Source organism: Haplochromis burtoni, unplaced genomic scaffold (assembly GCF_018398535.1).
Source record: "Haplochromis burtoni strain Fernald_Lab_line unplaced genomic scaffold, NCSU_Asbu1 Contig_125, whole genome shotgun sequence".
NCBI lineage: Eukaryota > Metazoa > Chordata > Actinopteri > Cichliformes > Cichlidae > Haplochromis > Haplochromis burtoni.
Window position 1 is genome coordinate 573,131 of NW_024582486.1, and position 22,755 is coordinate 595,885.

Below are 22,755 nucleotides of genomic sequence, written 5' to 3' on the forward strand. Positions count from 1 at the left end.
CTCTGTAGCAGTAACAAATATCCTGACTGCAGAGGGAAAGACTGGCCAATCAACCAATGTCTCCGCAGTAAAGGTCATGACCAAAATGTGAAATGAATATGAAGATAAATGACATATGAATCCAATACCTTGTGGGAGTATTCCAGCATTAAAGTATATATAATGCAAAGAATGTTTAGATCTTTACTGGGAAATATTTTGATTGCTGCTTGTCTTCTGTTTATCACGAACGTTACACAATATGCCTGACCTTGATATTCATATGTATAACATATATCTTTATTGTGTAGAATAACTAAAAGATACTGAGACATGGCCAGAGACAAAACACACTGCTGATGTTTGTACTTGATGATACCGTGAATGAACAAGAAGAAAACATCTCCTTTTCTAGAACAGCACAGCTGTATGCGTTACTATTTCTGCATTGTTTTATAATACAAGTCAGTATCAATAAAGCTATGAATGTTTAAAGTTACTGGCTTTCCAGTCATCGTCTGTCACACAAAAAAATCGTACGTTAACACTATTAACCATTTCTGTTCTTTCTTTGGGACCTACAATCAAAACATCAGCCATCTTTTCCATATATACGGGACATTTTTATCTTTATTAATATATACATTAATTTGAACTTCAAAGTTTCAAATTCAAGCTATATTACACATTTAGGGCACTGTGCATGGTATACTGCTAAACTGCTAAACAGATTATTTGCTTAATGCAGTCTACTCATATGTTTGATGCATAAGCTTTGCAGAGCTCATTTGTTGTGATAGTAACCTGCTCTATTTCCAACAGTTCTCATGAATGCAATTATGGTTTGGAGATGCTAATTTGTAGAGGAGCAGTTCTGTGTGGAGCTGAGGGAGTAATCAGCACGTATTCATGTTTGAAGGCCTGACAGATTGACCGATGCCTGCTGTCGAGGCAGATATGATGCTGATGGATTTACCCACAATCCTTTTCTCCATGCATTAGAGCTGACATGGCAACTGCTGAACAATCATTCAGTTCCCTACTTAGCCCCATTTACTGTGCCTTGAAAACGACATTTTCCCTTGGTACAAGGCTAAGATATTGAAATTATTTTTCATGCTTAAAATACACAAAATGCTTTAAAATTACAAAAAAAGTTTGCTCCATCATCATGTCATCCTATGTGTTGACATTGCTTGCTTCATAATTTGCATTTCTTCTTTTAGGCATGAGCCAGAACAAGTTAAGTTTAACATTAAGACCAACACTCATCACTCCCAAGTATTAAATATTTTTCTTACTCTGATTAAATGTGCGCTACTCACCGAGGGCATTTGGCTGGATACGAGGTGGCTGTCCTGTCCCAGCATGTTCGACATCATAAGTGTGGGCAGCTCTGGGTAGGAATACGGGTTGATGAGCCCATTGTGTGACAACGAGTGACCGAGGTAGCCTGTAGACTCGTGCTCCATCAGGTGAAGAAGAGGAGGTTCGGGGTGGTTAGGTGGAGTGATAGGTGGGATCTCATAGTCTTCGTCCCCGGCTCCATTTCCACTTGAAGTGCCGCCACCTCCTCCTCCTCCCCCACTGCCACCTGTCTGACCTGTGTAGCTCTGTGGTGGGACAGACAGAAAAAGAAATAAAGTGAAATACACTGTTTTCATTAAGCAGAAACTGAAAATCAATCCAATTTAAATTCCTGTGACTATTACACACAGGCTGCAAATGTAGAAATATACAGTGTTTTATAGTTTTTCTACAGTAGACAATGCAAAGTGGAAATGGCTACTTGAGCTGTCAGGAGTGGTGAATGCCCCGCCCAGCAAACACTTCCATAAATGTAAACTCGCAGCTAAATCATTAATGTCACAAAGCAGGTGCGTTGCAAGATAAATTGCTCTATGCAAGGTTGGACATACGTGTCTCTGCAACTACAGGTTATGGGCAAGTCAACTACAATTCTCTACTCACATATTAGAGAAAATCATACTATTGCAAAATTTACAAATAAATCTAATGGTTCCCAAACAGGGAACTAAAGAAAAAAATTCTGTTTTTGAGTAGATTGCATTCATTTCCAACAAACAGAAGGACATTTTTTCCAGAAGTTACATGAAAAGAATATATATATGTGTGTGTGTGTGTACTTGCATATGCTAAACATTATGATTACAAGCATTAACTTTATTGTGTTATTTTATTTTGTCAAGCTAGAAATTCCACAAAGGCTCTTCTGATCTGTCATTTTACTACATTAGGTATAATTTTCCTTCAAATGTTAAACGACTCATTTTGGAACAAAAAAACAAAACAATGCTCAGCGATCAGTAATATAGCAGACCAACAGTCTCTATTCGCGTGCTGTCTCTCTAACACAGTAAGTCCAATCAGATCAGGGTTCTGCACAGAGCAAGAAGAAAAGAAAAATAGCAGGGAAATTCAACGGGGAATGAAAAGCAATTTTGTCTGAGACGATCCAACTTGACTCCCATTGTAATGACTGAGTCAAATTAATCATCACAAATAATATTCTGGTGTCAGCCATTCAAGGGTTTTTTAATAGAATTTTTATGATTCATGTCTAGCAGTATACATCAAACAGTCAGTTCTGCAACATTTCTGAAATCAATTCAATATCATCTTTGTGTAGGCTGTCATCCTCGGCAGCAGAGCGGTCATTTATCTCTCAAACAGATACTTTTAGAAAATAAGGGGCATGTGGAGATGGAAGGAAGAAGAAAGGATACGGGGCGCTTTTTTTCTTGTTTTTCTCTCAACCCTGTTTTAGTATCAAGGTAAGTGCAATGGCCTATTTTGTAATTTTTGAGCACATCAATTACAGATAAAGTAGTATGAATAAGCATTTTACATCCTTGGAATGAAAAAACCCAAGACAGTTTTTCTATTTAAATCCCACGTGCAGCAACGAGCGCAAAGCCACATGAGATAAATTAAATTTTGCAACAATAAGAATGTCAATAAGAAGAGTCTAAAGCACATATCTTAAGCGTAATGGCAAAAACAGGAGGTTTTCACTGTTGAATCAAGAGTATAGAGACACACTTAGAATTCATCCTCTTTCTTTTTTCTCTCTTTCTTTTCATTTGGCGTAACATTTAGTAAACGATTGCCTCAATTTGATTTACTTTGTCCTGACATAGCCTGCAAGCAAGTTGATATTAATTTTCTGGACTGTCCTTTGAAGACAGATGTTTTTGTAAACCTTTGGGGATAGTGTTATTGTTTGGTCTAATGGACAAGAAAACGAACATTTCCTGAGATTCAATTTCCCTCATAATTGTTGGAAGGAAACTAAATTGTCTGTTGTAAACATTGGAGCTATTGTGTGAAGTGAGTCCCTGTGCGAGTCCCTCTGAGCCACTATGTGCTTCACTCTGACTGTAGTAGACCGCTATGTAATCTAAAGACCACCATGCTTAGTCATCATGTAGCGTGTTTATCAATCTTTTGTTTTCTCAGTAAATTAATCTACATCCAAGCTACAGAAACACTTTTCTGGTCACATTTATTGCCTTTGATTGTGCAGAGGGACAAGGACAGAAGATGTGTCATGTGTTGGATTGCTATGAAGGCTCATCCAGTGCCCTTGATGATAAAATGTAAATACCAAGGACATTCCCAGTTGGATTGTGGCAAGATAAATTATTCATATGCCTCTATTCAGAATGAGATTGCATGTACAGAGCCACATGTACACTGTGGCTAATGTATACTCTTTTCTTCTTTGAAAGTAAAATCCAAACCAAGGCAATGTATATGATGGATCGTATAGACCAGCATGTGTCCTGGTATGGAAGTAGCTTTTCAAACATGCAGCCCCTGTTTTTTTTCCCTTTTTTCCTCTGAGGTACTCATCATTGGTTTACTTTCAATAGTCGGGGCTGTTCTCCTTCAAAAAGCAGCAGATTCTATTTTCAACACTCTGTTTTTCACCATGCTTTATTTTCCTCATCTGATCAATGCGATACACTATAGGGAACATTATTTCCAATACACAGTATGTTGTCTTCAGTGCGAGCGAATGCAATCTGTAACATTTTAATTAAGAGACAGATCTCTCGACTGTAAGTGTTACATACCAGCACACCTTTCATTTGAAAGAAACAGATGAATAGACAGTTGGTCTGGGACTGAGAGAGAAAATAACATTGATTGGGGAGCTTTCCAGCTTGTCTTTTATTTGGCACAGATCTCTCCCTCCCTCTGTAACACTGCCTGAGTATTCAAGGCCTTCTGGAGATGATATTGACTGTGGCTAATGGCTCATTATCTCTATATTCTTCTACTTATTAGATTATTGTTATGATGCCTGTAGAAATCAGGATTTGGGACATTGCCCATTTAATATTAAATTGCACATCCATTTTAAAATTCTCATCTGTCAATTGCAATTCATATGTTTGGTTAAAAGCTACTTACCTTTTTCAACATTACATAGCATAATGTTGGACCTCCTGGCATAATGTTGCTCTGGCATAAAATTATCAGGCTATTAAGCAGCAACTGACAGATAATAAACTACTGTTTATTTTGATAACTAACTAATTGTCCTCTTTCAGTGACAACTCTAAATATTCTTTTTTTTTTAGCATTTTAAATCTGACACATAATGACAAGATAATAATGACATTAAACATTATTTTCAGCTGTATTCACAATATTTGCTTTTTTTTAGCTTCGTCTTGAAATCAAAGGAATTTCATGACGCAAACATTATTTTGACAGGTGGGCCACAGACTGGGAATATCTCCACTAGCATGACATCAAGTGACACAGTAAGTGTGTTTTCAGACCGGATCCTTGCGTTCCACATGGACGAAAGAGTCCGGTGTCCTCCCAAGTCAACGTCTGTTTCGCAAAGAGGGTGGGACCGACAGCTCAGTGACAGACGATGACATATCTGTCTCGCCGCTAATATGGACTTATCTGCTTATTGAAGAGCTTTGTCAAAGCAGTGATTTATGCTTGAAATACCCATACATCACCGCTTCCATCACCTCTGGCACTCTTCGTTCTGACACCTTCCCAAAATTCACCGTGCAGCACTCTGCAAGCCAAGTCAGGCCTTGTTATCTCTCACTCCATGCAGTCCGGTTTATGAAGAAAACAGTGGATTTATCTTTGGGATGAATTTAAGAGCATCAACTTTTTTTATTCCCTCTGTCACTGCTCTTGCAAAAGGAGGCTTATACTGTATATTCAAAAATGATCCTGTTTACTAGTGTACACAAAGCTCTTGTTTTAAACAGCAAAGGCAAATAATGCTTGTCTGACAACAGAGATCAGTTATTTTCAAACACATAATCTAAGAGCTGTGAACTCTTGGCTTGCTGTTGTTGATACCCTTTCTTGTTTCTCTTAGCGTCTTCTTTAATCTATCCATCTCTTTCCTTCAACTCAGGCTTAATTAAAGCCATAGCTGTTCCTCTGCTACTATATCTTACAAGAGTGGGAATGGAAATGGGCAAGAGATCCAGTTACAGCCACCCTACACCTTCACTTTCCTCTTCCTCTCTTGGCTTGCCCATTCAGCTATGTCCCTTGTGAAGCCCCAATAGTTCTGGCCCTATTCCACGTTCCTTAGACCCCGATCAGCCCCCTTCCTATCCATCCCTCTGTCATCTCATCTCCCTCTAAAACAGCCCAGCTGCTTTATTTATCTGTCAGTATTTTACTGTTCAGAAATCATAACAGGAACTCTGGGGACTGAGATGCTGTACTTGGGATGTGTTCAGTGAATGAGTGGCACAGGAGGGTGAGGAGAGAGGAAATAAACCCTTTCAAAGACATAAACCCCACGGAGAAACAAATGGGAAGAAAGGAAAATATGGAGAGAATAATTAAGGTGAGCACCAACTGTCTAAAGTCAAAAGATGCAGATGGCCCTATTCACCCCAGACCCTGAGCTGATTACTAACTAACCTACCACTGACTCAAACCAGCCTTTCTAATTGCACGTGTTTCTCCCCTTTCCTTTTAAGTTTCCCTTTTTCTTCCTTCATATATCCTGTTCCAAGTGCCCGTCTCACTTGTCAGTCAAGGTCAGGAGGTCATCCTCATCTGATCGCGTGTCAGAACAGATTAGAATCAGAGCTTTTGTGTCATGTCATATTTCATTATGCATTTGACTCATCTCGCAGGTCAAGAGGTCGCTCTGATTTGATTGGATGACAGAAATGATATAATTTGTGTTTAACCCTAGGCTGTATGAGGCTCTGAGTGGTGTACTAATGCATTTTGCAAAGATGGGGCAGACCCTCTCCACAAGCGACTAATTTGAAGTGGCACGCCGCAGAGTTGAAGGAGAGCCAGCGCTACTGCACAACATGCTGAGGTTATAAGGGAGGCTTTATCAAATAACAAACACAACCTCCCTTGTACCTCTGTTTCTTTCTGTTTCTCATATGCTTTCTTTTTATCCTGCAAACGGATGGAAGTGCCGAGTAACTAACTGCCCTCTGAGGCTAATATTTTTTTGGGGGGTTGTTCCATATTAATTTGGTCCAATAAAAATGTGCTACTGACCTTCCTTGCTCTTGCTGTCTCTATTTCTTCTTCACTATCAAAAAACACTTAATATTGGCAAAAGAGATAACTAATGGAGAAGCACTGTCAACTATAAGAACCACATAATTGCTGCTGAACTTTCAATTGACACACAACAATAAAATCTTTCTTAAATAGCTGTCAAACATGATAAAATAGAAAAGTGTTAGTGTCAAATTGAGTTGTTTGCTGATATTTTTTTTGAAAATATCTGTATTTGCTGTTGGAAACACAGAAAGAGTTCAGGACCCTGTTGTGGTAATGACATGCAGATGCCATCCAGTGAAAACTGTGATCCCCAGTAATGCAGCTGGAAAAAATAAACCACGGTTGCACAAGATAGTTCAGGTTTCCCAATAGTCATCTAGAGTGATGCTGATGTTGATACTGGTGTGTGTGGGTGGAGAAGAGGGCTGGAGAGAGTGAGAGGAGAAAGGATGAACCGGAGAGGAAGAAGCAGAAAATCAAGCTGCATGGGGAAAGAGATGAATCCCACTTTTCAAATTAGAATCCCAAGCAAACTTATTGTGTGACAGTGTGAATTTAGAATTACAATGTTATACTGACACACATACAGTATTATTTCCAGAGTCCCTCTGTCGCTTCATGTTGGGAGCAGCCATGTCTCGTAAACACCTGAGCCTTTTCAGCTTTTCTCATTGGCACACCACCGCCTGTTCAACAACACTTAACAACAGCCACAGGTATTGCTGAGTTACGACTACGTCAAAGAAGCAGAGAGACTCGACAAGGCCCAAAACAGCAGCCAGTCAACTGTTTTTTAATTTTTAATGACTCTTCAGTTATCTACTTTTCTGTGCCCGCTGTCAAAAATCATTATTAGGAGGTGGACAATAGTGCTACTGTGGCTGAATGACAAAACTAATTATTGTTATAGGAACAAGTAAATGGACAAAAAAAACCCCCAGCAGAATAAAGCGTTGATGGATCCTTACAAACTGACTCTAACAATGTTCAAAATAACAAAGGGAGTGCTGATGGCGCAGTCATCCAAACAAATGTGCATTATTCTCAGAATTGTTAGGATCTTGTCACCCACAAATAACTCTGCTGCTAACTCTACACCAGGAGAAGGGGGTGTAAAGCGCATGTGGCGGGTGAGAGTGCATATGGCATTTGTGTGTCCATGTGTGTGTCATTTCAGCTCTTAAATGCTTTTGTGAACATTTCTTAGGAATCCCCCTTTCAAAACAAAAACCTACTGTAAGAGATTGCACACTCTGTGTGAGTCCAGTGTCAGTGTGTTCTTAAGTGTCTTGCCTCGCTGGTTCAGAGTCAATGAGGCTGTGTATTGGAGGCTGGCACAGCTGGTGGGAGCAGGAGAATAACATCTGGACCGTCGTACTCCTGGTGCCATTGTTAATAAGAGGCTGGTTGTGAATGGAGGAGAGTGGAGGAGACAGCTCTCCAGGGTCAATGAACCTTCCTGTCTCTCACTAGAGTTCTGCTCTGCAAGTCATACTTCATGTATCACCAAAGTGTCCACAAAAGGAGTTACATGTACACAAGAACATGCTAGCCTTAACTAGGCTGCATGCCGGTCAGTCAGTCGATCCAGAAGGCAGCTACCTGATTTTGGTGAGCTCCTAGAGTTTCTCTAACACAGCCTCAAGTCATTTGATTGTTTGTTTTTATTTTTTTATTCTTTTGTTTCTTCAATATTAGATAAGAGAGATTACACCAACTGCCGTTAAGCCTTGCCACTGGGCAGCTATCTTGAAACGCCTCTGGGTGCTTATTCTTTTTTGAAGCATTATCTTAATTTACTTTCATTTTAGTGGTTGCCAGGTAATAAAACTGAATTTTAAAAAATCCAATAGCCAACTTTACCCCAAAGTAAACTCTTAAAAAGCTTCTTTTCCCACCCTCAGTTATACTTCTACCACCACCTCTGCTATTAACAAACTCTCCCATAGGTTTCAATTCAGGATTCTACTGTATTCAATGTCTCTGACGATGGTTTCATGTATCTTGACTCTGAAGTATACTCTGATAACTACAGGCTTTTAATCCATTAATATGCCATCAAGCAATAATTTTGCCAATTACATGACAAAATACACTAAGAGCAAACATTCAGGCTTATCTAATAATTGCGAGCTGCTGTGTGCACTAAATTAACATGGTGCCTATCTTAGGTGTACCTGTGTTAGTGTTGTCCCTGGATCATTAATAACTAATGTTGGTCCAGGTTCAGCACTACAAGTTACCAATCACATTGCTACCATATGATGTCATAGTTTTGTGACATGAAAAAACACAAAAAACTGCTGATCTCCACTCAGAACTGGTCACGTGGAATATTGAACCTTGACCAACATTAAGTATGTTGATCCAAAAACAACATCAACACAGGGATATCAGCTCAAGCAGCTATCACAAGCTTTATGCCAGTTTATTTATATTAATTAAACCTCAGGATATTAGCATAGTCACTCTTAGCAAGCTGTACTGTTAATGTGTGCAACCCCAACGAGATGCTAATGTGAATACTAATTCTTGGTCATAAGTTGGCAACAAATTCAGATATAGAAGTTACTCTTTTAAGTATGTTTGGTTCAGTGCTAACCCAGATTAGTACAGTGTTTCCAGTTCTCATTACATGCCACATGCTTTCACTATCAGTCTACTGCTAGCATGCTGACTAAACAAATCTTGCAACAAAATCAAGGGAAGCATCAAAGCTCCTCCCTTATGAAAAACACTCAAGTTGAAAATGCTTGCAGGACAGAATTTGAACATCAAGCCTATTGCTAGATCACGGCACATACTGTTCCATAAACATTGCACAAGACAAAACATAGGTTATGTTTAGTCCTGTCAGGTGTTTGGTTCTATATTCTGATGTGACGAAGTATTAACAGGAGCTAAAATGATATTAGTTGCTCACAGATCTTTGCAGGAGTTCATTAAATGTCCGCAGAGTCATAAAGTAAACTAAATCCAACATTCATGCATAAAGCGCAATAACAGTAGCTTAATTATTTATGAATAAAGTTATGAATAGAGCCACAGTTTTACAGCTAAGTTGTTTATATACAACAGTCAGAGCTTGACCATAGCTGTCGGCAGCTACGGGTGCAGTGAAATGCATGTAATTAAAGTAACAGTTAAACTGTCAAATAAATGTATATTTTTATTTGTACTTAACCATGAGTTAAAAAAAATAATGATTTGAATATTTATCTACAATACCTAACACGCCCAGACCAACTTTCCTCTGTTAGTTTCTCTGCATATTAGTCATTGTGTATGGGAGTATTTGCGATAACCAAAGTGATCTAGGGTTTTTGTCGAGTAACCAGTTCATATTTGAATGTGTCTCTCTTTCCAGAGTTTCTAATTTTCTTCTAATGTTCTTTCGTGTCCAGTATCTCAGTGTTTCCCTGTTTTCTCCTTCCTCTATCTCATCCATGTCTTGGTGCTTTCTTTGTTAACCTGTCTTAGTGCATCCTTATTATTTGGCTTTTGGCTGTTTTACTTTGATAGCTATCGTGTGTCATGTTTTTGTATTTACTTCCTGTCTTTATCTTCCTTCCTTTGTAATTTCCCTCATTGAGAACAGTGAGTGTGGGGTGGTTAATTATGGCCCCAGTGCAGTGCTCCCACCTGTGTCTTGTTGTCCAGTCAATCCGCTGTACATTTTTACAGAGAGGGTTAGATTATGTGCTGGCTTTTGCGGTCTGTGTTCTGCTCTTGCCCACTGTGTTTCCTATAACCCCACCCTACAGCACTACATAGAGGGATAAAACCAACTCACAAATACATTTAATATAAAACTATAAAAGCCTTTTTGCCTTAGGCTTTGTACCAACATTTTTGCTGTGCGCTGTTTAACTAGTTTAATAAGAGAAATTGTACCACCTCATTTCTACTTTCTCTAAGCACAGGAAATAAGTCAACATAGATCGATAGCAAGGCTGGGCTTTTTTCATACCTTGAAGATATTGCATCAATAATTAACCAGGTATTTTGCTAATGAATTGTGGCTGAATGGTACATTTTCCTCTATAATAACCCATAACCTTTTTTCACAGCCGTGAGGAAAAACCAATTCATGGGAAACTTTACTAAAAAAATTAAAAATAAATGAATAAATACAAATAAAAAACAGTTATGAAAAGGCTGACTAGACACTGCATTTCCCAATTTCTATTATACCCTAGCAAGAGTGGGTGTTTGTTCCTTATTGTTTTATCCAGTTGGGTGAAAGGCCTGCAGAAACACATTAAAGTTGAATCGCATTAGTTTCATCTGATCACCTAGGGCAACATGGGGACGGACAGCTTAGCAGAGCGAGGCCCTTATACAAATACACAGCTGTGCATTTATATATAATGCCATGTCAGATGAGTATTTCAAACAGAGGGCTTTTAAACAGGGCAAGAGAGAGAGGAGAGAGAGGTGGGGAGTTTCCAAATGACTGTAAAAAGGCCACGGGGACAGAGCTTTCCATCTTTCTGCTGCCGCGACAAATATGCCTGCACATCTTTTTGCTTTGTCTCCGCTCCCTGCTTCGTCAGCGAATGGCTATAGAAATATTTTGGCAGGCTGCTCTTTGTTTTCATTTTCACAAAAGATGCAGTGAGGGAGCGAAAGGGAGAAAGAGCGAGAGGGAGATCTGCTGGGTAGGAAAGGTAAAGGGATGTTGTCAGAGGTTAGAGGGACATTTGAAAAGAAGGACAAGTACAAGGGTGTACATGGAGTATGAGGACAGTTTACTGGGAAGTGGAATGAAGGCAAAAAAAAAGCAAAATTGAGGGATCGGGGAAGAAGAAAAGGGTGACCTAGAAGAACTAGTAGAGGATTGAGAGTCAAAAGGAAAGTAAACCAGGTGAGGTGGGATAAAAGAGGCAGCAGAAAAAGGGTTAGAGATATTGGGGTGATGGGTAGAGGGTAAAGCACAAAGTAGGGGAATCAATAGGAAGAGGAGGGGGCAGGTGGAAGTGTAGTAGAGGAGGAGCCTGCCATTCTGGTACCCAACTCCAATCTAAACAGCAGGAGGAAGCTGTAAATCAGACTAATGCGACCAAGCTGTAATTCAGACCAGCAGTGCCAGGGCGCTAGTGCGGGGACCCCGAACGGCGGGAGTGTACAAAATGCTGCCGAGAGGCTTTAATCAGTGCAACGATCCAAAGATACGGTCTCCCCCAATCAGCGGGCTTCCTGTCAGTCACACACGACTGAACCGGACCAATCAGGCTCCACCAAGGTTCCAGACATGCTGGCTGGGCTTTGGGCTGCTGCCAAACAAGAGAATTATTCATCTAAACTGGAAAGGTGGAATGGGCCTTTAATTCAGAGCATAGAGGGAAGAGGTGATAGATTTGTCAAAGGTTGGACATAAAAGACTATGGGATCATGTTCTACAATGGCTCATCAGAAACATATGGTGGAAGATGAGAGACACAAGGGAGCTTTAGAGAAGGACTTAATCATATTCATAAGGGGGGAGTTCCTGCAAGTTTAAGCACCAGAATATGTGACAGGCATATCTGTTCAGATCTGTTAACAAGAGCTCTTATGCCAATAAATCTCTCATTAAACACGAGATGAAAAAAAATCACACAAAAGCCCCATTATGAGTTTAATCTGACAACTTGTTTAATAAACATAATGATGTTCACAGCTGCTGACTGTCCTAAAAAAAACCCAACCAAACAAAAATAAAAATATTTCCATCGATCTTTGTCTAGTTCTCCGTGTCTAACATGTCTAACAGATCTGCTGTTGGCAGTCACCTCTCTAATTACAATTACAACACCCATGGGACTTCCATAATCCTTGCCAGCAATGAGCTACAAAATAGTAAGTGAGATGAGAAATTGCATCAAACTTACCATGAAAACATCATTCGAACTCCGAGCATGTAAAACAGGCAGACAAACTTTCAAATTGCTCGCTATCAGAAGCTGCCTTTTTATACCTGCTTTTCACTCAAAGGGGAAGGAGGGCAATGCATTAACTTAAAAGTGAGCGGAAAATGCAAATGTAGTCCACTTTATCATCAGGCATTCAAACAGACCCTTTCAACTCGACAATCCATAATATTTCAGCTTTGATGATCAGGAAATGGCCGTGGCTCGATGGTAACACCGAGCTAGATTCTGCTCTGGTAGTGGTGTAGTAGTAGAACTAGTGTGACTGGCTGGGCTACACACACTGTGCATGTTAAAGCCACATGCAGAGTCTTGGCAGTAAAGACGCTACCGCAGCAGCCAATCAATAAAACCTTGTTACGCTAATTGCGAGATCATAATCTCCATTCCTACTTCTGCTGAATATCCAAACAGTCACTCCATTAGCCGAATTATTCCCCTGTGCAGTTTCTCCATCTCCACCCCTCCCCCTTCCATTTCCTCCTCGTGTTCTCTTTTCTGTGACATATTTCTCTCAAACAGCAGTTCTGCTAAATTAATTCATAAGTCAGGGAGAAAGACATCAAAAGAAAACATTGTCAAGGTAAAGTGCTGATGAAGTATATACTGTTTCTTTCACTTTGCTGTGGAGCTATGAGAAGGAATCTCTCACAGTGCATTATCTTTGATCGTGTCGCTTCGCACTGCTCTGTTTAGTTATAGCGAGAGGAATCTTACCTCAGGTGATCTGGTCTACTAAGACCTTTATGATACAAAAGCCTCTCTACTTAGGAGGTGCTCTAATCCTTGCCACTGTGGAGATTTTCTCAGTTCAAACCTCTGTGACAACACTAGGAAATACCAGAGCTTCTTCTCGTTGGTTACTCTTTTCTACAATGATGCCAGGACAATGGCCAGTGGCCACAGGGGCAGACAAAGAGCTTGTTGATGCTAAGACCAGGGTCCATGACCTTGTCATTGAATCACTAACACTTTGTCACTCTGCTTGGGGGGAAAAGAAACTCTACAGAGAACTAAGGAGGGTCAGACAGCGATGCTCATGGGAACATCGATATGACAATGGCACTGACCCCATTTCCTTGTGACTCATCACTAGAACGTACCCATCTAAGCACTGAACAGTCTGATAAGGTTGCGTTGCCAGATTTACTCACCAGCACCCTGTGAATGACCTATATGAATGTGCAAGACATATAGAAAATTAATTCATATAGGTAAGCCACGTTAAATAGAGCAATTACATGGTGAAACCGAAGTGAGAGAAAGCCGAGCACTGAAAAATACACTCTTCACAGAGTTTCGAGGCAGAACTGCTGACCCAAATGCATTTAAATGCAACGGGGGTAGAGACTGAAAAAGAGAAACAGTGAGCAAAAGAGCAAAAGAGGGGGAGTCAGAGAAAATGGGTGAAAGATAAGTTGAGGGAGATAATAAAGCAGCAACCACAGAAAAGTCAGCTTTAGGCAGTATGATTAGTTTAAGTTCGAGATAGAACATACTGAGAATAGCAGAGCACACTGCTGTATACCGCACCCAACTGTTCTGTAAGAATAACACTAATTAATAAAGGATAAGTCTTGTTTTACCTAAACACTTGCAAACAGCACGAGCGTTAATGCAGTTGCTTCTGAGGAACACGAAGCATATACTAGCAGGTATAGAATCGTATTTTTCGTGTCGCATTAGTGCAAGAAATGATTGCACTTTATCAAAACATGCTTTGATAATGTCAATCAAACTGCGGCTTTGTTCCAAATTTAGTGACTAAACACTGAAACGGAAAGCATGCATGGATATAAAAAATCCCTTTATTAGTGCTTATGATGTCGTTGATGTGAAATGCATGATGAAAATTAACTACCGAGTGGTAGTTGGAGAACATTACAACGAAATAATTAATTGAAAAGTTAATGCATAAAACGAGTGAGGTTACATTTTGTGTGTGCTGACCACGAAGACGGTGTAATGTAAGAGTAAGTAGAATGGGTTAGTGACGATTATTCAGATTGACAAAGTTCAGTGAACCGTCTCAACAAAGGTGCCCTCAACCTTTATTTACAGTGACTTTTTTCCAGCGCGATCGCACTATTTAAAAATCTGCTTGGATAAAAAATGTAGCACAGCTAAAGAGGTGCAGATCAGTGATTTTTGGATTTTCCCATCTCTATGTTTTGTTGTCAGAGTGTGTGTCCACCCCTTAGGCCTCCCTGATTCTAGCTGTCAGAGGGAACGAGAGGCTAAACTTGGTGAAGCGGAGAATAGAGCAAGGCACATGTCAAATGTGAGGGGATCTTGAGTAAACAAAGTATAACACAGAGCAAAGCAAAATCGTCTCTCATCCTATCACCGTCTTTCACGCTATTTCCCTCTGTCTCTTTGTCTCCTGCTTCCCTGTTTTCTACCTATCTGCCGCTCACTCTTGTCTTCTCTAACAAACCGCAATGCTTCACCCTCCCATCAGTAACTGGTGCTGATGTCTAATCAGTCAATCAGCACTACAGTAAAGCCACATGTGCTATATGAAATTAACTGATAAAAGTAGTGGTTAGCAGTTTTTTAGAAAGTGAAGTATCTGCATGACAAATCTGTCAAATAACAGCGCTGTCCCACTTAAAATGACTTTGTGGCAGTCCTAATAGTCTGAGCCTTCTGAATTAACTTTACATGTGTAGAAAAGACAACACAAGCAGCTCTGTGTCCTACTCTGGGCCATAAGCCAAACCTTAACAAACCAGAGCATTAAGAAATTTAGCAAAAAAGCTAATGCAACTGAAACACAGAACTACTGTAGCCTACGGGTTGGTTTTAATAATTGCAATTGACAGGGACAAATTCCCCGCTCCCCTGTGTATGTCAGATGGGCTTATTCCCAAACTCCACAAATCCCCCAGTCCAAACACAACCATATGGTCTCCCAGTTGTTCATGACCAGCTGTGCTACAGTGTATCTGGCAGGGTTGCCATGTGCTTTAGAAGAGCAGCGACTCGCCCATTCTAACTTAATAAATTCTTTGTAATGAAGCCAAAACATTTCTTTATGTCGGCTTTTGCAAAGAGAATGACTGAATATCAGGAATATAGGGAAGTAAAATTGTATGACGACTCTGTCACTTTACAGTAAGGTCAACGCTCTTTTTATGGGAAATTTGCATAGTTTCACTGGTTTAGCTTCTCTGGTTTCTGTGTACTTAGCAGAAATCTAATCATGATAGGTTAGTACTGTGATGAATTGCTAACCCAGTGCCTACTGCACTATAAACGTAGCAGCAGTGTTCAGCTTCAACTTATAAAAGACAAGAACACATGTTTTATGTTTTATATTATGAAGTAACCAATCGTATATTTAATAAACATCATGTCTTATATTTCAAGAATATAGTTCTTTAAAAAATGCGCTTACAGTGCTTAATTTTAAAAGAGGCATTTGAATAAGCAGATTAAGTAGTCCATAAATTTCATTGTCAAGTACATATGTAAAAATGTTGCATTTATTACTACATTACCAATTTTACTGTTAATTGCTCTTTGAATGATTGTAACATCATTTTATTTGTTTGCATGCAACATATGGAATATAGCATGTTCTGTGTGGCATATCTGTGAGTCTAAAAAAGAATAAAATATCTTTAGTCCACTTGCTTTCAGCTTATGTCACATAAGTGTGTGGTTCCTTTCAGTAACAGCGACTTATTGTACATTTCAACAAGACTTGACAACAGTGAAAGAAAAATGGCTTCAAGACTATTTAAGGTCTTCCATTATTAGAAATTTGGACTCACCTGGTTTGGTGCGAGGAACTCGTGATTGTTTTCGTTCATGTACATGTTGTCACCATCAAACTGTAGTGCAGAGACACAGGGAGTGAGAGAGAGAGAGATGAGAAAACAGTGAGGCAGAGGCCAACAGATCACAAAAGGGATAAAAAAAAAAAGAAATTCTGTCAGTCAGTGCCGATACAGAAAGAGTGTAACACTGCAGCCTAATGACTGCAATAGACCTCGATGCTCCAGTGAATGTCAGTAATTACAGTTCATTAGAGACTTGTATAATTAGGCCCTGTCAAAGCTTGTGTAACTCACACTCTTCCTCTTAGCTTGCCTACAGCCTGAGTGTGTGTTTGTAAGTGTTATGCACACCTAACTGCCATTATTCTCCGTGTGTCATGAAGCAACAAAGGCACAACAGAGTAATAATCGCAACTGCAGCCACCGATGTCTAGTTAGTTGACTACCCAGTTGGTTCAGTCAGTCAATCTTGCACATTCATATCTACTAAAGAAAAGTTTTTTTTCATTTTCTTTCCAATCGCTCTAGAATGAAACGGTCTGTTGGTTGGTCAGTGAGTCCACCACTTTTAAATAGTTTAACATGTATGGGACATATTTTCATAAAATAAAGTACAAATATCTAATATCTGGGGATTGTCCCTCTGGGGAGTTTTGCTCCACCACCATCATTAGATTATTTTTTTACTTAATGACATTGCCATCGTCAACTACTGCATGTATTTAATGCAAATTAACAAATGTTGATTTGTGTTAAATTAACATTTGCATTTAGTGCAACATCAGTCATCTATGTCTTTCTCAACATTAGCCTGCTAGTACTGCCATTATTAGTATATTGTTTTGCAAGCCTCTGAGGCTCTGTAGGTGCTGATTTGTAAGCATGAAAGGTTAATCAAAGGCAGCACTGATGGCAGTAAATAACCTTTGTAAGTCAGCTATTACGTAGTATTAATCAAGAAACTGATCTACTGTGCTAGAACGTCTGCTTGAACAAGTACAGGAGTTTCTAGTTTAAATGTTAACAAAGACAAGCATTAAAAAATATTTCTGTTAAGATCATTCTGTTAAGATGAGACAAGTTTTTCACATGGAATTACATTTAAAAAACAAAAAGATGTAGATACCATGAAATTACCAATTGTTTTTTAGCCCCACTTTGAAGCTTCAGCTTTAGCACTATGATCGCTGCCATCTATGTGCTTTTTAGAGCCAGAATTCACTACGTCAGGACAAGAGACTCGAGTGCTACCCAAGCTGCATCATTAGAATATATGTGTGAGATGCACAGGTCTGCTAATTAATTGCAAGTCCATCCATCCATATTCTGCTTACCTAATTCAGACTGGCAGTTAGGCTGGAATCTACCCCAGCTGTCATGGGGCAAGAGGCAGCGTGCAACCTTGACAGGTCGCCAATCTACTGCACTGCTAAAACAGAGACACAAACAACCATTTACACCTAAGTCCAATGTAGAATCACCAATGAAGCTAACATCCGTGTCTTTGGACTGTGGGAGAACATGTAAACTTCACCTAGAAAGGCCCCAGCCGGCCAGTGGATTCAAACCCAGGACTTACTTGATAACAGGTGATAGTGTTAACCACCACACCCTTAATTCAAATTAATATAAATACAAAAAGAGAATGTGGAACAAAACTTGTATAGTCTGTTTGCACAACTAACCACACTGTCGGAAAAATTCAGATCATTGCATTAAAAGCTGTCTAAAAGTCACCGACATCACAAACAAGGTCACTTACGTTCTCTGCCGTTAAACTTGTTATTTAACCAGTTTCACAGTTTCAGTCTGTGGGGACTGACCTGCTTTGGGAACCAGCCTCAAGTGGACATTTTAAGAAGTACACTTTTTGGCACTTCTGCATACTTGCAAGTTTTTCAGACCCACAAGTTGCTGATCGTCTTTGTTTATATTGCTTGTTATATTTGCAAATAAAAAATCATAAATGTAAAGCAAAACATTATCAAATTTATCAAATTATGATATGACACCAGCCTGTCACGTAATACACTAATAACCAAAAACGACATGAAAAACATGACAAAAAACATCCCAAGCCAACATTTTTACCAACCCTGCCACCTATTTAGTGATACACACAAAGAGAACAGCCTTTAGCTTGTTCTGCACTTTGCTAGTTAAATCAGGACAGGACAGGACAGCCCAGCGATTTCATAGCTCAGAAATACCAAGCTAAAGAAGCCTAAAGGGGAGGCATAGGCTAGAGAAAAGGTGACAGTTTGAGGTTATGGAGAGGCGATGAGAACGACAAGGGTGTATCCTGGAGCTAATGGGGAAGGGGATAGCGATCTTGTGCAAGTAGGAGGCCAAGTAGGGAACATACTGTAGGTATTTGGGGGGGTTTAGAGAGATACATTTAAAAAAAGCACAGGGAGCATGAATGACACTGACATAAAGGAGGAGAGGAGAAGGGCTGTAGCTGCAGTAGTGGCGACAGAAGCCTGTGGTTGTTCTGGCTGTACAGTGATTAACACTGGGGTCACAGCCAGAGGCCGCAGCTCGAAAGACACGGTCATATAAACATGCGCACACATTCACACACACGCACGCTCGCTCACACTCTCCCAGAGGCCTTCCCTCCCTCTCTGTCTGACACTATTTGGCACCAACCATTTATGAGAAAACAAAACACACCTCAAGACAGCTAGTAGTGGCCGAGATGAATTACTGTTGCTACTGTAAGGTCAAATAACGTGACTGGTTTGTGCCTACAGTGAGTCAGAGTGGGAGGGTGTTTCTCAAGCTCTGGCATGGTGACTGAAAATGGACCCGGGTCTTATTGTAGCAATTTTTCACCACATGCAAAGTGTTGCAGGGACCAATTTATGCAAATCACTTGTTCTTTTTTATCAATTCTGGGATTTTCTTTCCTTAACATTCCAATATTTCCATTTAAGTTATACTCAGATTCAACTCCAGCACAGTTTTCATTAACATTTATTTCCATCTTCATACATAACACATTGAGGGCAACAAACAAACCAAAGTACAAAGGCAATTCCTTGCAACATTATTCAATTCGAAGCCCCAGTTCCATTTCCATGTTATCATTCAGCCTCTGATGGAACTGTTACTTCTAGTGCAATAATTTCTGCCTGATAGCACTATTAGTTTGCAGAAGGAACAATCATTGTATTCTGCAATGAAAATACAATCACGTTCTTGCTCTTGGAGAATGATTTTACATGCTGTCCTACTCACATTGTGCTAGATGTCAAGGTGTCTTAGAATAGTTTATTTTCACAACTGCAAACCAGATCTCAATGAGCAAAACAGGGTAAGTGCAAAACAATTATATCAAATGTCAAAGGAGCAAACTGAGGTCTGCAACTGTGCTCTTGCTACACAATGGGAGGAGTCTCCAAGGGCAGAGCTGTTAAAATAATAAACACCATCTAAAATCAGAGGAAAAGGTAAAAATAATCATTTCCTGGTACTGTGAGGTTAACAACTGGTGAGTGTACTGTACACACAGTTTTTACAAACCTCGGTTGTCATGCTGTGCTGATTTTTATTTAATGCTCTCACTCTAATCTGGAGTACGTCAAAAGGAATGATTTTACCTTTTGTGAAATGAAATTACTCCCCTTTCTTGCCTAGACATAGATGAAACCACCAATACCATTCTCCTGTCTCGACACCAAATTGATGACAATAATTTAAAAAACAGGCAATTAGATTCACTTGGCTGAGGAACCAGCTCATCTGAGTAAAGACCTTTAAAAAAGGGTTAGAAAACCTACCAGTTAACACATTATCTCATTACATTTTATTTGTTTAGAAAGAAGTAAGGACAAGAAGTTTTAGCAGCAATTATTTTTTTAGATGAGACTGTGTCTGGTCTTTATGCTGCGCTAAGCTAACCAGCTGCACTTGCATACCTTTTCTTTTGTGTTATTAAAGGCCAAACTCAATTCTAATCTTTCTGAATGAGCTTCGTTCAGCCAAGCACCTAGCTGAAGTGTACTTGACCAAGACTCTGAAGGCCTAATTTGATGCTTATCTCTAACCACTGACCTCTGACTGCTAGCCTCCAAGACCTTTAACTGACCACTGAGATTAATTTCCTCATTTCAAACAGAGAGAAGACAGACAAGGGCTCTGACCTTAGAGTAGATGATGCTAAAAAACACGTAATTCATTATAATAAAGGCCTTTGGCAAACATTTAATCTACTAAAGTAATCAGGAAATAAGGGATGAAAATAAAGGAAAAATAAGTTGAAAAGTATACCAAATCTTGACTTTGTATAATCTGACTCTTAATTCGAAGATGTTTTCCCTAGAAGTCATAATGTGTGAACATAGAAGTAGCGGATATATGAGGAAAAAGGGAGGTTTGTAAGAGAACAGCATGCATGTCGTGTCTCTCTGTGTTTGCTTTCCTGTGGCTTCGAGGTCATTAATCATAGCGGTCAAATCTACAGCAAAACAATTGAGCAAAGGAAAACACAGACAGAGAGAGAGAGGTTGAAGGGAGGAGGAAAAGCAGGGTGAAGGTGGGAGAGGTAGAAAGCTACAGGGAGACAGAAGAGGAGAAAATTTTTGAAAAAGATTGAGGCTTGAGAAAGAAAAGGGACAAGTTAGGCCTGTAGAACTGATGCAGCTGACACCAGTTTCTTGTTTGCATAGCAGAAATGCAAATAGAGAGTGAGGGAGAGAATGGGAGGGAGAAAATAAAGTGGGAGAGATGCTATAAATAACTTTGTGTTTGCGTAAAGCCAAACCAATGTCAGTTTGATGCAGGAAGTGCACCACAGTTGCAGAGGTTATAGAACAGTTGACTGAAACGCAGCATATCAGAAACTGAGTTTTGCAAAGCCTTCAAACATGGATTCACACCTTTAGTTTAATCTAGTTTCATCCATTCATTAAATAATATTTTTATATGGGATAAATGACATTTAGGATTTTTTTTCAACTTTTAAATAACACTGGATTTGTTTTTTAATGGATAGTAGATACAGTAATCTTCTGTAAGGAATAAATTATATTTGCCTTTATTTGTTATGTTCGATGAAATGACTGCAAGTGGATAATGAACTTTCACAGTATCAGTTCTCTGTCATATTTCAGGTTTATACATAGCAAGTAATTTTGTATTTTATAGTAGATATATAAATCTGTATTAATGTACTTTAAATATTTCTGTTTTTTGTTTAGATAAGCATAGATTATATTGAGGATGGAAGTAAAACATCACGTTTTCATGTAGCACTGGGAAGCAGATGGAGGAGTATGAACTGAGATTATTCTAATTCATAGACAAGAATAAATATTTGTATTTTTCACCACAATCACTGTCCAAAAACAACTGCATTGTCATACCATTTGTACCCAACGGTTATGTCACAAACATTATTTTTAATGTTTACAGAACTTAAAAAAGGGTCAACAAGTTTTATGCTAAAATTCAACTAAATTAAATCAGTAATGAATAAATAAGAACTCGACAGAGCTCGACAGATATAGGGCTGATTTTAAGACCTATATTCATACCGATACTTGGTGATTTAAAAATGTGATACATAGGCTGATATTTATGTCCTTTATGTCAGAAACAGTTTTTCACCTCATTTGTCATGTGTGGTTATCTATTTATTCATTTACACTGTCCCAGACTCTGCTTTGATCAGGTGGTTGTTGTGTTTGTGGCGTTCCAAACAGTTGTTGTCAATATGAAAGTTGTAGTGTTCCTCTAGGCAATATCAACACTTGTAACACAGATGAGGGGTGTTTCTCTTGTCTGTTCTTTACAGACATTTATTTTTCATTTATCAGGTGTTTAAAAAGCTGATACCAATAACTGGCAAATAGCTGACAGTGGGCAATAACACTGGGCTGCCAAAATACTGGTCGGACTATGCTGAAAAGTATTCGCCAGTGCTGAGTACTGCTTAGATATGAAAGCTCTCTTTTACCCAAAATTAAAATCTGTGCAGCCTCAATATGTTGGACTCAGGGTTTTTTTTTATCCATTTATTTAAATGGATTCCTTAAGTTCAATCGGTACATGGTCAACTCACTAAGCATTTTGAGATCAGTTTTATAGCAAATCCCAACTACTGTTACTATATAACTACACGACGTTCTTTCCTACTGTCCTGCTAACCTGTATTGATCTCGATGGTTTTCTCATAAGGTTACTGTGAGCCCAGCCGTGCTTTCCTGTATGTACTGAGTACAAAATAACAGAACCCTTAAATGCAGCCAGAGATGTTTTAAATTTACAGAAAGATGAAACAGCAGAGATGTGGAGAAGAGGACTTCACCCTCCTCCCAGTCGTTTTCAGGGTTACAGCATGAGCCTTCCTAGTTTTCCACACCAGCGTAACTAATCGCATGTCAGTCAATGTGCCGATGGAAAGAGGCAGCAGTCAAAATACCTGTGTCAGGACTGTGGTCATTAGAGCATTCAATGACTCACTGGCAGGCACATATACACGCAAACAGACACACAAACATTAACGCACACACACACAC

The 22,755-nt window shown here is 39.3% G+C and overlaps 1 protein-coding gene across 5 annotated transcripts in view; it reads right to left on the reverse strand.

Annotated features, from left to right (window-relative positions):
* The window catches only part of tox2 (TOX high mobility group box family member 2), a 105,263-nt gene that overhangs the window by 25,731 nt on the left and 56,777 nt on the right, over positions 1–22,755 (reverse strand). For all 5 annotated transcript variants that reach the window (XM_042223976.1, XM_005929733.3, XM_005929732.3 and 2 more), the window contains exons 3-4: positions 16,226–16,285; positions 1,305–1,592 (exon numbers count right to left, since the gene is read on the reverse strand). In XM_042223976.1, coding sequence (XP_042079910.1) covers positions 1,305–1,592; positions 16,226–16,285 — 348 coding nt within the window. The remainder of the gene's footprint in view (positions 1–1,304; positions 1,593–16,225; positions 16,286–22,755) is intronic.